The 16,876-nt window shown below is 39.6% G+C and overlaps 1 protein-coding gene across 1 annotated transcript in view; it reads left to right on the top strand.

The window, feature by feature from the left end:
- The window catches only part of KMO (kynurenine 3-monooxygenase), a 616,236-nt gene that overhangs the window by 94,968 nt on the left and 504,392 nt on the right, over window positions 1-16,876 (top strand). Inside the window, exon 3 of the mRNA XM_044058035.1 lies at window positions 4,834-4,931. Within this exon, the coding sequence (XP_043913970.1) occupies window positions 4,834-4,931 (98 nt within the window). The remainder of the gene's footprint in view (window positions 1-4,833; window positions 4,932-16,876) is intronic.

Raw genomic sequence — 16,876 nt, 5'->3', positions numbered from 1 at the left:
GGAATCCCAGTTTTCACCCCCTGACCTACAGCTGTCACAGACCTCCCCCCCGGGACACTGGGCAGAAAAGCCGCAGGACACCCCTGTTCAGGGTACCCACTCTTCTGAGTCCTGCTCAGAGATCCCCACTGAGGAGTCCCCCTCGAAAGAAGATGTGCAAGAAGAAGCATGTGGACTCGCATGAAGAGTCCTTAATGGAATACATGGATTACGAGTCTCCACAGTCACATCCTTGAGATGTTAAAGCAGAGAGGTGACTGGAAGCCCTCCAACCTTTCATCTGAGGAGTCCATGTTTCTGCAGGCTTTTCATGCCCGGCCTTTTACCTCTTGGGTGACCCCCCCTGCCAACCAACTTGTCCAACTTGTCATGCAGCATGTGTGGAAGAACCATAATTCCATTGAGGCGATCCCCTGGAGACCAGACAAAATATTTCCCCTCCTGTGGAGAATCTGCACTGGTCCAGAGGTTTACTAGTTGATGCTATGGTGGTGGTGGTGGCCACAAAAAAGGACTTGGCTGAGGAAAGTTCCACTGTCCCCCAACCCAGCAGGGAGTCCCAGGAGGTGGACAGACTTGGGAAGCATGTTTTTGCATCAGGGACCTTTGCTATATGCTCCCTGAATTATTTGGCACATTTTATGAGGCTGCAGAGGGACTTGATCTCTGAGCTCTCTGGGACACTTGCAAGACAGTTGTCTGATGAGGTCAGGGACAGAGTGGCCACACAGCTAGCAATCCTGGAATCAATATTCAACTCATCCATGAGGTTGCTCTCACATGTGACCAAAGAGGTGGCTAGAGCAGCAGGTTTGGCCACTTTAAGTCTTTCTTTCTGAATGCTCCCATTGAAGCTTCATCCCTTTTTGGCTACAAAGTGAAGGACACACTAGCCAGGTTTGAGTAAGATGGAAAAACCCTGTCTTCTATAGGCCTATGGTTTTCCAACCCTCATTGTACCTTCTCCATGAATCAGAAGAGTTGGAAAAGGTGGCATAAGAAATCTTAGGGTCCTTTATGTGCTGCACATGCTGATGATACTCCCAGAGGCAGAGGGAGTAACAATTCTGGAAGACGCCCCTATAGAGGTAGAGGGGGGTCCTTGCAACCAAGGCTCCAGGGACTCCTTCTCTGGACAGCCTTATCAGTGCTCCTGAGGTGCAGCCTGGTTGCTTACCTCTGTAAGCAGTTGGGGGTCATGTCTCTCTGCACCAGACTGCCTGGCACTCTATCGCCACTGATCACTGAGTGCAGAGTATTATCACCAGAGGTTACACCATTCCCCTTTCTTGTCAGCCAAAATTTCCAAGAAAACTTCCAGACGTTCCACCCAATCAAAGGGAAGAAGCAGCTTCAGAGATTATAAAGCTGTCTCAAAAGAGCCATCCAACCAGTCCCGCCAGACCAGCGTAGATCTGGATTTTACTTGTGATTCTTTTTGGTGCCAAAAGATAGGGGAATGGAGACCCATTTTGGATCTCAGCAACTTAAAGAAGTCTATCACCCATACCAAATTCCGGATGGTCACGATTCAGTCCATCCTTCCCTTTTTAAGAGAAGGTGATTGGATGTGCTCTATAGATCTCTGGGATGTGTATTGCCACATCAAGATGGACAAACACTCCAGGAGTCTGCTTCGCTTCTGGCTAGGAGCCAGTCATTACCAATTCCATGCCCTGCTGTTCGGTCTCTCTACAGCCCCCAGAGTATTCATGAAATACATGGCAGTGGTAACAGCTCACTTGAGACTAAAAGGATTCTGGGTGTTTCCATATCTAGACAACTGGCTCCTTACTGTCCCCACCAAGCTTCTTCTGGTAACTGCACTACAACATACTCTCTCTCTGGCAAAATTGTTGGGAATAACGATACATTGGGAGAAATCAAATCTTATCCCTACACAAAAAATAGAGTTCATTTGATCAGTGTTCAATACTCAGTCCTGTCTGGTATCCATCCCTCTTCACAGACTCCATCAATTGAGGCTTCAAATCCGAGTGATTCTTTCTCAAACATCAGCCTCTGCAAGGGAGGTTCTCCAAGCCCTAGGCTCCATGGCTGCGTCAATTCCAAAAGTGCCTCTAGCAAAGCTACATATGCGAATTCTGCATTGGCTCCTTCTGTGTCAATGATTGCCAAACTGTCATCTCTTGGATTACAAGATTCTAATAACCAACTCCTGCAAGTAGGACCTGCTTTGATGGATGAGGCCAGATGTAGATCTTTGGAGATGCCCATTTCAACCCTCCCAGGCCACAGCCATTGCAACCACAGATGCTTCCCTGATCAGGTGGGGGGGTGGCCATTTTTAGGGAAAGACTGTCCAAGGCACATGATCCACCTCAGAGGCTCACCTACATATCAATCTTCTAGAAATGAGAGCTGTGTTGTTAGGATTGCAGGCATTCCATTTGGCTCTCCCCTCCAGGACAATTGCATTTCAGTCATACAATATGTCAGAGGTCTGATACATCAGCAAGCAAGGAGGAACCAAGTCCTACCCCCTATGTTGAGAAGCCATGCGAATTTGGAAGTGGGCGATAGATTCCAACTACTTTCTGATAGCAAAGCATATCCCGGGGAGCTCCAATGTGATTGCGGACAAACTGAGCAGATGCATCCTCATGCCCCACAAGTGGTCCCTCAACCCAGAGGTGGCATCTGCAATCTTCAGCCACTGAGGCCAGCCTTGCTGCGATCTTTTCGCCTCCCCATGAAACATGAAGTGCAGCAGCTACTTCCCCCTACTTTCCCCAGAGGGGGAGTCACCGAGGGATGCTCTGATCCACGATTGGCCCACTGGACTTCTCTACACCTATCTTTCCATTCCTCTGATCCCACAATTTCTAAAGAAAGCTCTTCAGTTGAGATGCAGGGTGATCCTCATAGCCCCATTCTGGCCTTGACAAGTTTGGTTTTCCATTCTTCATCCTCACCTAGTATACTCGCCGTGGATTCTGGACCCTGTACCAGATCTGATCATTCAGCCCCAAGGGTTGTGTCACCCGAACCTGTCCACTCTCAAGCTGACAGCATGGTTTCTCCACTTCCGCTAGTTGCCAGGCAGGCTAATCTCTCCTCACCTGTTCGAGACATCATTCTGGCCTCTCACAAACCATCCACCAGAAGACTATATCAGGATAAATGGAAAAGATTTTCCATTTAGCCCAAGGATAACATGCTGGACCCGTATTCAGCCCCAGTTACAGCAGTGCTTCAATACTTGGCTAAGTTTTTTGATAACGGAGCCCCTGCCTCTACAGTATGAGTGCATCTAGCAGCAATTTCCAACTTCCGCAATGGTATAGATGACACCCCTCTTATCTCTTTACACCTCTGCAAGGCTTTTCTCAAAGGGACCTCTCATTTCAGGCCTCCTCTCAGACAGCGTGTAGAACCATGGAACCTCACTTTAGTCCTTCAGTCTTTGACTCAAAAGCCCTTTGAGCCTGCAGCTAAGTGTGATCTAAAGTTTTTGTCATGGAAATCTTTGATTCTGGTAGCCATTACCTCTGCCAGAAGAGTTTCGGAGCTGCAGGCATTGTGTATCAAGAGGCCCTATCTGATTTTTCATAAAGACAGAATGTCACTCTGGACGAACCCATCCTTTCTTCACAAAGTTGTTTTTGAATTCTCTATTAACCAGTCCATTGATCTACAGGTATTTTTCCAAAGTTTGCCAACAGAGGAGAGTATTGCCTTCACACCTTAGACTTACATCAACAATTAAGATTTTACCTAGACAGGACCATACCTATCCGTAAATCTGAACAGCTTTTCAACTCCTTCTTGGGACCCAAAATAGGAGAAGCTGTTTCCAAGGTTACATTATCAAGAGGGCTAAGGGACTGCATTCATGTCACCTTTTCCCTCCATGATGAATCCATGCAAAAAGTTAAAGCCCACTCTACTAGATGTATGGCAACTTCTATAGCTTTCCATTCCAGGGCATCCATGGATAACATCTGTGCAGTAGCTACTTGGGCTAAGACTCATACCTTTATCAATCATTACAAATTGGACCTGGTCTCCAGAGGGAGAGCTGCCTTCAGCTCAATGGTACTCAGGAATGTTTTTCCATAAGGGCCACCCATGGACCTCAAAGTAGCTTAGGATTCTGTCCCATCAGTGATGAATGGAAATAAGATTAACAACACAGATGTTGTTCATCTTCCTTCATTCATCACTTCCCACCCTCCTTCCCCCTCCAAAAGCTCCTTGGGGATGCTTTGGGTCTAAGTGGTGCACTAGGGTACTTGCGTATAAGTGGCCTCGGCTTTACTTCCTTTCCTAACAAACTCGATCTTAGGTAAAATGAAGAAGGGCATTCTGGGTAGAGACCGCAAGAGTTTTTTGGCTGTCGCGAGCTTGGTGATAGGCTGACTCAGTTCCGTGGACTCAGAACCGAACCCATCAGTGATGAATGAAAGAAGATGAGCAACACAGATGGAAATTTATGGTAAGACATAATTTCTTTTTTTTACATTCACATACCACACAAACACATGAAAAATTTCCATTGTCTTGTGTCACATTGTATATCATCTTACGATATAGTATTGTTACTGAAACGCTTTCTGTGCATTACTTTTATCATATAGTCAGAGCACTGTGCCACTATTATCACTGTTTTACTGCAGTGTAATAAGCAAATGCATATATGGTAATGTTTATGAATTTGTCTGTGGATTCATGATCCAAACATTTTCTGAATTTTTAGTTTTCTATTTTCAGAAATGTCTGCTTCTGAAACAGTCAGATTCCACATCTGTTATATTGCATTGTGATCTCCATATGCTTAATACAGTACAATGTGATTTTTTTTTTTTACAGATATTCGAACTGCAAAAGTTGTTCGTGGGAGGAGCATCAATTTGGCATTGTCACATAGAGGACGGCAAGCCCTCAAAGCTGTTGGGATGGAAGACAAGGTAAGATGGGATTTTTTTCACTATATTTTGCACCGGTTCTTTTACCTCAAATTCAAATTTTTGATCAAACTCACTAAGTGCATTTATTAAATAGGTGTATTATATTTAGAGGTATATTTTTTCATTTAATTCCTTGTAAATTCTCCCCAAATCAGTTTGTTATTCTTACTTATTTTATGAACCAGCAACAAATCTCTTGAATTTATACCAGTGCATAGTAAGTATGGGATCCTCACAATAGATTGAATTGCAAATGGTTGATATCTGTTGTGGTGACCACAGATGATTGGCAGAAAAGCTGATTGTCATCCTGATGCAAGATTGCTGTTCTAGAGGGGATGGAAATGTGTCAGAGCTGGAATATATAATTAGCAGGGGGTTAGGAAAGGTACAGGGGGGCTTACTCTCCTGCAAAAAAAAAAAAAAAAATATATATATATATATATATATATATATATATATATATATATATATATATATCACAAAAAGGTACCAATAGGAGGTGCCGAAATAATCACCGTGCAAAGATGTAGCAGCCACAAACAGATTTATTGCATAAACGCCAACCAGAATCTACAGCGTTTTCATCCACTGACTTCTTCAGATGTACAAACAAATTCATCAGTTAAGGCAGCTTATATACCCTCCCCTAAATGTTTAATTGAATAATTTATTAACATATTTAGTCATTTCCATACAACTTCCCTCTTAAAGCCATAATAACCATACTAATACTAATATAAAAGCCATACATATTTAAAATACTTCTTTTAAAAGGCAGATGAGAAACTCAGATACATTAATACTCTTACTCAAATAAGTGACCCTTTCTAATAAATAACTATGATAATCTAAAAAATAATAAGTATTTACTAAAAAAATGTATGTATATATATATATATATATATATATATATATATATTTATATATATATTTGTAAAATACATTAGAAAGCATGGAATACATAAAAAAATTACAATTAATGTACAAGAATTGACAACAATAATCTGAAACCCTAAAAAATAGAAGTAAAAAATGCATTGCTTCACAGAACATAGGACTAAATTCACTTCCATCCTTCTACAATTTAGCAGCCCTCATTCTCAGTGTGGGAGCAATAGAAATGTGTTCATTAAGCCCAGGGAGTTTGTTAGCTTCCAAGAATATTTGCCAATATATCTCTCTTACTTCTATTATGTTCTCCCACGGGGCCCCCCTAGAATCTTGGTGCACCATTTCAATTACAAAAAAAACCCACTGGGCCTTAGCACACGATAAACTATGTTTATTTAAGGCATTGTTACTGTCCTTCATTCTAATGGCATTTAGATGTTCATATATTCTCCTTTTTAGTTTTTCTGTAGTTTTGCCTATATAGAATGCCCCACATGTCTTACAAAGACCTAGGTATACAATTCCTGCACTATCACAGTATTTCACGAGCAATTATGTGATGTTTTACAATCAGAACACAAAAAAAGTTAAAAATATCATAACACAGCATTGGGGTAGGTTTAGTAGCTATTCAGAATTGGACATGTTGTTCAAAAATCCACTGACATTTACCTATAAGAAAGGTAAAAACTTTAAAGAGTTACTGGAAAGCAACTATAAGGGACAGAAAGGACGAAAACATAGGACCTACAAGTGTGGGTCTTGTGCCCAATGTTCATATATTCTTAGGCAGGACTTGGTGTACATTAAAAATAGACAATATTTGATTAAAAGTGTTAGTTTTTCTAACTGTGATAGTGCAGGACTTGTATACTTAGGTCTTTGTAAGACATGTGGGGCATTCTATATAGGTAAAACTACACAAAAACTAAAAATGAGAATATATGAACATCTAAATGCCATTAGAACGTAGGACAGTAACAATGCATTATATAAACATAGTTTATTGTGTGCTAAGGCCCAGTTGTTTTTTTCTTGTAATTGAAATGGTGCACCAAGATTCTAGGAGGGACCCATGAGAGAACAGAATAGAAGTAAGAGAGAGATGTATTGGCAATTACTCTTGGAAGCTAACAAACTCCCCGGGCTTAATGAACACATTTCTATTGCTCCCACACTGAGAATGAGGGCTGCTAAATTGTAGAAGGATAGAAGTGAATTTAGTCCTGTGTTCTGTGAAGCAATGCATTTTTTACTTCTATTTTTTAGGGTTTCAGATTATTGTTGTCAATTCTTGTACATTAATTGTCATTTTTATGTATTCCACGCTCTCTAATGTATTTTACAAATACATATATATACATTTTTTAGTAAATATTTATTATTTTTTGGATTATCATAGTTATTTATTAGAAAGGGTAACTTATTTGAGTAAGAGTATTGATGTATTTGAGTTTCTCATCTGCCTTTTAAAAAAGTATTTTAAATATGTATGGCTTTTATATTAGTATTAGTATGGTTATTATGGCTTTAAGGGGGAAGTTGTATGGAATTGACTAAATATGTTAATAAGTGATTCAATTAAACATTTAGGGGAGGGTATATAAGCTGCCTTAACTGATGAATTTGTTTGTACATCTGAAGAAGTCTGTGGATGAAAACGCTGTGGATTTTGGTTGGTGTTTATGCCATAAATCTGTTTGTGGCTGCTACATCTTTGCACAGTGATTATTTCGGCACATCCTATTGGTACCTTTTTGTGACTGATACTTGTTTCCTGGTTAAGGTACCTGATCTTTTTTGTTTTTTGTTATATATATGTGTGTATATATATATATATATATATATATATATATATTTATATGGGTCTACCTGATAACACCGACACACCAAAACACCGACAACGAAATAACCAACACGACAAAACCGAAAAAAAACAAAAGTTAAAAAACATGAAACTTCACATGCCCAACAAACCACAATCCCGACAATCAACAAAACAAATACCTTTCCTGAAAAATGCACACACAACACAAGCACACTAAAAACCTTACAAACCTACACTAAACCTTACATACACAACTATCTATGCACTAACCTTAACCCAAACCCAAACCCTAACCCTACGGTCCATCTCTATCGCACACTTACCTTACCCATACCCTAACCCTAGCTCACTTAATTTGCACCTAACCCTTAAGTCTGTCACTATCACACACTTACCTTACCCGCACTCTAACCCTAACTCACTTAATCCGCCCCTAACCCTCAAGCTCGTCACTATCGCACACGTACCTTACCCACACCCTAACCCTAACTCACTTAACCCACCACTAAACCTAAAGTCCGTCACTATCGCACACTTACCTGACCCGCACCCTACCTTAACGTCTGTCACTATCACACACTTACCTTACCCACACCCTGACCCTAACATCCATCCCTATCGCACACTTACCTTAACATGTCGGTGTTCTCAGCGCTGGTATTCTCAGCTTTCGATCATCTCCGTTGTCGATCTTCCAGTGTCAGTGATCTCGTTGTCAGTGTTGTGGACTTTCGGCGTTTTCAGGTAGACCCATATATATATATATATATATATATATATATATATATATATATATACATACATATATATATAAATATATATATATACACACACACACACACATATATATATATATATATATGTGAGTGTGTGTGTGTGTGTGTATATATATATATATATATATATATATATATATATATATATATATGTATATATGCTTGTGTGTGTGTGTGTGTATATATATATATATATATATATATATATATATATATATGGTTTCACTTCATAATCTCGGAATACTGAAATATAGAATTCCAGTATTTCGAGACCATAAAGTCAAATTTTTAAAATAGCAAAACTTCATAACAGCGAATCTGGAAATGTCGAAGTTGTGGTTATGGTACGTGACGTGGGATGTACTGTGTGCCTGATGTACGGTTTGGTGTGTGGATTTGGCTGGAAATTAACATAAGTGAATATTTTTTTAATGGTTTTTGGGTAGGTATTTGAGTGTATGTGAGTGCGTTCGGTAGTTTTAGGTGTGGGTTAGAGTAGGTAGGTAGGTGAAAGTATGAGTGTTTACATGTTGAAAGTGGTGGTGTTTGTATATATGTGATATGTGTGTGTGTAAGGGGACTGTAGAGTATGTAGTGATGAGTTTACTGTCTTATTTTGTTTGGTGCGACCTCAGAGTTAGTATATATAAGTAGCAGGGATGTGGGGGGGGCACATGGGGGGTGCAGGGGGGCTTGCCCCCTTGCTTATTTGTAGGGTAGGCTTGTTTAATTGTGGTTTTGTGTTTGTGTGTGTTTTGTTTGTTGTAGTGTGGGAAGGATGGTGCATGTGTTGTGTGGTGTACGGTGTGTTTACGTTCCTGATTTTGAATTTCGCGATTTTAGGGTTTCGGTATTTTGAAAATTCGGCTTTATAGTCTCGAGATAATGAAATTCGATATTTCAGTATTTTTCGAGATTATAAAGTGAAACTATATATATATATATATATATTTTTTTTTTTTACCAGGAAAAGAAATCGCTGGGCCGGCCATCCATGTTTTGCCATTTCCTTCACTGTAGTGCGATCTCGGAGTTGGTATATTTCAGTAGGGGCGTATGGGGGAGGGGGGGGCGAAGCCTCCCACTTCATTTAGTTTTTGGTGTTTTTTTTTTATTTGCTTGCTTCTCAATTAAGATATATATTTTTTATTTGCTTGCTTCAAGGTTATGTCTTGCAAAAGGCATGTTTTAGTATCAATTATATATTTTTTTATATTTGCTTGCTTCAGGGTTATGTCTTGCAACATGCATGTTTTAGTATCAATATTTTTATTTCAATATTTTTTGTCAATAGATTTTGTGGTGATGTTGTTCCAGTAAGAAAAAAATACATACTTACTAAATTCTTCCTTGTATGCATATACATGTGATTATTCAAAGCTTTGATCTCTGTAGGCCTTTTAAGTATTTATGATTACTCTGTGACTGCATTTGCATTTTGAGTTGATAGTACAAAAGCTATTATTCTGAAAACTACTTTTAAAAAAACAAAACCAAAATGCATGTGGGGAGAAAAAAAACACTACCTAATATTGCAAATACCATCTCCAATGGCATCACAATTTACTTTTACAAAGTGTATTGGAGGGAACTGGCCCCTCCACTTCAGGAAATGTAAACAAGTGCTCCAAAACAGACTTATACCTCCTTCCAGTAAGCTAGAGGTGATTCTTCTCTAAACGAGACCACGATACCACAGAACAAACTTCTTATCAGCCCATTTCCCTGTTGTTTCCTCCCACATCCCAAAGACATGCTGTAGGTGGATTGAACACTCTAAATTGGCCCTAGGTGTGAGTGTGTGCATGTGTGTGCCTTCTGTGGAAGGTTGGGTGCCGGGCTGGCAACTCGACATCATAAAACTCCACTGCCAATCATGAGCGGACAGGTAATCCGCTGTGGCAACCCCTAACCGGGAAAAGCCGAAAGAAGAAGAAGATGGAAAGTAAAATACTGGCTAAAGTGTTGGCCAAAAGAATGGGAAAGGTTTTAACAATACTAGTTCAGCTGTTCCAGAAAGGATTTTGTTAAAGTAAGACAGAGCTGGCCCTACTTAGTGCATTTGTGGCAAAACCTACATCTGTACAGCCAGAGTGAATGATTTCCCATTGCTGCTTTTTGTCTTGGCTCCAAAAAGACTTTTGATGTCATATCCTGGCCTTTTCTTTAGGAAAGCACATCACACATTTCAGTGTACAATAGTTTATCACAGTGTGCCAAATTCTGCATATGCAATTGCAGGCATATATGTAATTTTTAATGGAATTTGATCACCCATCTTCAATTTAGAACAAGATACTCAGGGGCTATTTGCGCTCCATACTTCTTTTTGTCCCATTTATTCAGGCACTTAGCTGTTTCATCCCAGATGTAGGTCTGCATTGTTCATCAAAACACCAAGTCAGTACATCGTGGTTTACTGATAATGGTATTATATGTTTGTCACAACCACAGCAGTGCCTAAGTATGGTGTTGAAAACAATAGGAGGATTTGGGAAAATATCTGTGCTATAACTAAATAAACACAATTTGGATGTATTCCCCCTTAACGGTTACTGCACGGCTATGGCAGACAGCCTTGTGAGTTTTAAAATACTTACAGTTAATCAGAAGACATACATAGGGATTATACAAAACAGAATGACAGAAACCACAGGCACTATTAATACCTACACTGCTGGGTTATTGAAGGAATTATCATTCTTGCTGAAATGCTGGAACCACTTAACTCTTTTTCTGCTGGCAAAGTTAAATGTGTCTATATTGTCTGTCCACCCCAGATTTTATTCCTTATGTAATACCTTCTCCAATATGATGCCAGGCTTACTTCAGAAAGGAAGATTCCCATGCATTGTTTGGAAAGTGTTGGCAGCACCTTTCAAAATTGGGGGAGTGAACTAACCTAATCTGTAATTCCATGCATATGTGTCTGATGTGGTACAATGCTTATAAGCCAGAGCTAAGTTTTCAGATATTTAGCTTAACCTGGAACTGTACATCATGGATCAGTCTAAGGCCAACCCAACTCTGATGGGTAAGGACAGAGTCTGGGACCCAGGCAGGCTAGAGATGTGGATCTGAAATTTTTTTTTTTTTTTTTTTTTTTTTTTAACATTGACTCCTGTTTTGGATAGGATTTGAATGTCTGATACCTACAGAATTGACTATAGGCCTGATTTTTTGAAAGCGTAGATATGTAAAGAATTTATTTGTTTCATGTATTAGAGAACCTGGATTCAAGTTCTTTCTTGTAATACTTGGAATGTTCAGAGAAATGTAACAAAGGAAGGCTATGTTTTGGCAGTATCTACAGATAAGAGATTAGCCTTACAAATGACATTCATAATTCCTTTGTAAGTTCTGCCTTACAAATGGCCCAGCTTCTCAGACACACTCTCTCTATATACATATTGCAAAAGTAAGAGCGATAAGCCTGTACTACTACTCAGAAAAATGGACCTTAATGGGGTATCAAAATTACTACTCAGGATTGGAAATGGGTTTTGAGGGAATGGTGTATGTTCAGATGTACCCCAGTGACAGCATTTGAAAGATTCAAGTTTCTACATAGTTGGCATTACCCCTGACTAAATACACAGCTCGAGGATTAGATATTGAGAAAAGATGTTGCAGGTGTGATGCTTCCAGCACAGACCATATGCATAAATTGCAGACTTCTCCAAAAAGTAAGGAGCTTTGGGAAACAGTGAGAGAAACCACATAATAAGCAGTTTGCATTATCCTTCCATTCCCGATCATCCTGAATTTTGGGTGTGGTGGTTGAGCAGTATAACTTTACAAAATTCAAAGAGGAGAAAAGAGAATATTTGAAAATGGTCTGTTAGGCTATCTGTACCATTTGCTTTTAAACACTGGAAATTTGTCTCAGATTATCTTGTTCATTCTTCACTGACTAAGACGATCAACTACAGTCACTTTATAAGAAACGTAAATATGTACGGAAGTTTAAAGATTTGCTTTTTTTGTGCAGCTTGGAGTATTTTTTTTCTTTTTTTTTTAATTCATATATTGCTGTCAAATATGTTGATTTTAAGACATTTGCCTTCATTATTTTAAGAATGTCCATATTAATATATGCACTTAAAAAAGGTTGTTGCCAAAAAAACAAAATACCTATCAATACTATTTCCGCATTGCACATCAATGAGGAAAAGGAAAACGTCACAATTTACAGAAAGTAGTTTCAAGCATAACTGTTTCACACTATTAGTACTCAACCTTTTTCTCTTCAGAGAATTGCCACATTCCCTTTTCTCTTCAGAGAATTGCTGGAACAGGGCTCAGTTTTGAGCTATTTTATTGTTTAATTGATTAATTGGTTAATTTGTTTGAATCAATTTGCTCTTGTTTGCTACTGTTGTATTTAAGTGTCTTAAATCAACCTAAACAGAGTTTAAATATCTTTAGCATAGTCTGGTTACAGGTTTTGATGTATCCAGATCTGTTTTTGTGATTCCTGTGTTTCCTGCTACGCCATTTTGTGCTGGCTGGGGCCTGCCTGCACTTAGTGGGAGTAAGTGAACTGGTTGGAACTGGTCTGGCATAGGGTGTTTAGCTAAGAGCTCAGGGACAAGAGTTGATTGGTCAGTTCCAGTGTTTCTATTTTACTTTCACTTATGTAGTATTTAAACCCCACATTTGCATGGGTTTGTGCTTGCTTGCACATCATACACCACTGCTGCACTGTTTTATCCCTTTGTGAGGTATCTCAGCTGCATTTTTCTCTTACCAGCACTCCTGTGTAAGTGATGCCCTCCCTTGCAGCTACTGTATTGATTTTATCCAGCCCTACTCACACCTATAGGTACTCCTTCAAATACTACCCACTCTACTATCCCTGACCTCTTCCACAGATTCTGACAATCATGGAAGGACAATTTCCTATGGTTTCTCCTGCTAGTTTGGTTGATATGGGCATTCTGAGATAGTGTAGCAACTGCCCCATGTACACAGACAACCCTCTACTACTACCACCTGGGAACACAATATGTGAGAGATGCAGTTATATTAAGAACCTAGATTCCTTGCTGTCTCGTTCACAAGCCAGTATATCTGGCACTGAGAAGGTTGCCTGCTCAAACACTACAAAAACCACACCTCTTAACACCATCCACACCTGTACAACACACTCCTACATATGCGGAGGTTGTAAACAAAAACATACCTATACAAAAGAGAACTCCAAAGGAAAAGCACACACGCACATCACAACGCACAGCACCAAGCACCACACATAGTACACACGTCTGTGTTTCTCAGCCTCTAAGGCCCAGCCATAAACTGAACATACTAGTAATAGGAGACTGTATCTTGAGACACACAGATGTGCCCCTCACCAGGTTAGACAAGGAAAAAGTCACAGGAAGTTTCTGGTCAGGTGATAGAATCTGCCATATCATGCAAGCACTCAAGTCTCTTAACAACAGGTGCTGTTATGACTCTGTCATAGTCCATGTTGGTGTGAATGACTTGAGACGTACCTCTCTGGACTATATGAAGAGAGACATGATTGAGCTCACTGAATGTGTGTCCCAGGCAGGTAGGTTCCTAGCCTTGCCTCAATACAAATTTAAAATGATTGACTTTAACAATTGGCTTAGTTTTTGGTGTCATTCCAAGGGGATCCAGTACCTGCCAGCTTGGGAGGACATGATTGCCAGACCACAATGCTTTGCCAGATATGGCCTTCTTCTGTCTCCCCTGGGCTTCTGGCTTCTGGCAAAGGCTCTTGCCTCCTCCATAGTGCCTTTTTTAGGCAAAGTCATGAGCACAAAATAACCAACATGAAAAATTCTTCTAAACAAAATTTAAAGGTATTTCATCCAGGAACAAGGAGGTCATAACATCCCTGTACTCCTCCCTTATCAGACCCATTATTGAGTGCAGTGCCCCCTTTGGCATGTACCTTGCCAAGCATGCAGCAACTGGAGAGACCACAGAAATTCCTCACCAGGAAAACCCAGGGTCTCAAACACCTATCCTATAAAGATAGGCTAAAGGATATGCCCCTCTACTCAGTCTTGTACAGACTGCTCAGAGGTGACCTGTATCTGGCATACAAGGCCATCTCAGACCCAGCCTTGATGGCGTTGCTGCATATCCGTAAGTCAAACTCCACTTGCGCAACCTGCATGCAAGGCCACAACCTTGTCTGTGGCATTAATAGAACCTGTTGGTAGAATAGACTTGTGTCCCAAAGACTCCCCCGTCTGTGGAAGAGACTACCTCTCCATGTCAAGCAGAGTACCTCACTAGCCCACTTTAAGAGGAACCTGGATAACTAGATGGGAAATAGAAAATACACCCTTGGGAATCCCACCAGTGTCCCTGCTGGACAGGGGAAACAGGTGCTGACCTTCTGGCAACATGGGCAAAATTTTTGGTTAGGCTTATAAGGGCCTCTGGGCCAGTAGTCTAGTATTGTCCTATAAACCTATAAAAATATCCAGCCCTGACATTTGTGACATGTAAGTTATAGCAGATGTTCTTCATATGATCACTGTTGCAGTACTCCTTACAATTAGGACTTATTTGCTTAGATACCTGTTTATCAGACCAGGCTACAAAGTTCACGTTCCTTTCTCACATACCCTACATCTGGCCTTAGCCTGAGCCAAGGTGCCGCTATAAGAGGGGGCATAAGGATGCACTACAAATCAGAATTTTCTTCCTGCTAGTTTGCATATGCAGACCTCTGTCAATATTGAGTTCAGTCATGCATTTCTAACAGTTTCAGCATCAGGGATTCTGGCAGATAAGAACACCACTGGGGACCTTTCTTCATTTGCATTATTTTCCCCTGAAAATCCCACTTTATGTTGGTCAGGAAGAAATGGAAGTGCAACTGTGTGCATCAGATTCCTTATCAGAACTCCCACTTAAGATGATGATTTTTTTCATTGTACAAAACATAATGATAAAGTCTGTTTTGTTTGTCAGGGTTTCACCCCTAAAACTACCCAGAGTAGACTAACACTCTCAGAACTTACACAGATAACAAATTACATTAAGTGTTAGCTTCAACTGCCATGGTGTCATTCTCTTCAGCCTCCAGTATTACCCCTCATTTATTTATAAAAGAAAAGCAAAACAGCTTAAAGGTAACCAGGCTTCCACTTCTTAATGTTTTTCTGAGATGGTTGAATTTACTGACAATGCCTTTGCAGCTCCTGGACCATCTGGATTCTTTGGTCACTCTAACTTTGCCCCTTTGGATGCCTTTATGGCAAAGGAGTTTAAGATGACCAATCAGACTGGCTGTGTGATTCAGCTTTGAAGGGAGAGCCCAGAGTAGTTTTAACTGAAGGAGAAGGTGGTATACACCAACTCCTTTTTGCAAGGGCATTTAGGTCTCCTTGATGGAAACCAGACCTGCCTTTGACTTCCACCTCTATGAACATATGTCTGGTTGTTCCCCATAAACATACTTAAAATCTAAGATTATTTCACTGTTTACCCCTCATCCCGTTCAGAAATCTAACAAAAAAGTGACTGTTTTTTTTTTAAAAACGAGAGTATCTCAAAGCCAAGTAACCAAAATCCACAACCAGAGAAGTAAGACAGCAGCAAAATAGTGTATCAGAAAAAACGTCCTTTATTTAAACAGTCCACGAACCAAAATAAAACAAGCTCTTTCACTCAGACAATTCTGAGCTTTTTCAAGTAATGCCATCTCATTTAGCAATACGTCTTTTATATTGTGTCAATCATGACATTAATTAAAAATGCATGTTGTTAAATTAAAACATTTATAGGAACCTTCTAAAAAATTCTTTTAGTATAAGTATGAGTATATTAAAAACTGACTTGCGTCTAAAAATGCTTCCCAAGTTAGGAATTGAACAATAATGCATTTCATGAATTTAATAAATTAAGTTAAAAACAAATATGTTATTCTATTATCTATGCAACATTGTTAATAATAAATAAACTAAAAAATCAATACACCCAAATTACCTAAGGCAATATATATATTTAAAATATTAAAATCTTTCCTCATGAAAATTAATTTGCATGGGTTCTGCAAATAAGCATATTATTGTTAAAAAAAACAATGTTAATTTATTAGTCATGAACACTAACAAAATTTAGGCTAGAAAGGTGAAAATGGTGGTTGGGGTAGTTGATGCATGTAACCCCACTAAAAAGGGAATAAATAGGTACATACATAAAATAACTGGGTAAATAAATAAATCAATACACGAATAAGCATTTGTAGGTTCAAAGAATAAAATCAGATAGTAAATGGTCTGCTGAAATAATGTGTGCATTAACTGTGGCTACAGCCTAGCTCTTCTTAACTTGAGAACTGGTTTAATGCTAATGGTCCCGTTGAGCCCGGGTGGTCTTCCTGCATCCAACCTTTACTGCCATAATAACTTGCGGTATTCAAGTGTGGATTCCCAGTCACCACCCCTTGCGTCTGG

The sequence above is a fragment of the Protopterus annectens genome, chromosome 1.part2 (genome assembly GCF_019279795.1).
Source record: "Protopterus annectens isolate FY-2018-M chromosome 1.part2, PAN1.0, whole genome shotgun sequence".
Classification (NCBI taxonomy): domain Eukaryota; kingdom Metazoa; phylum Chordata; order Ceratodontiformes; family Protopteridae; genus Protopterus; species Protopterus annectens.
This window is presented reverse-complemented; position numbering and strand designations above follow the sequence as displayed.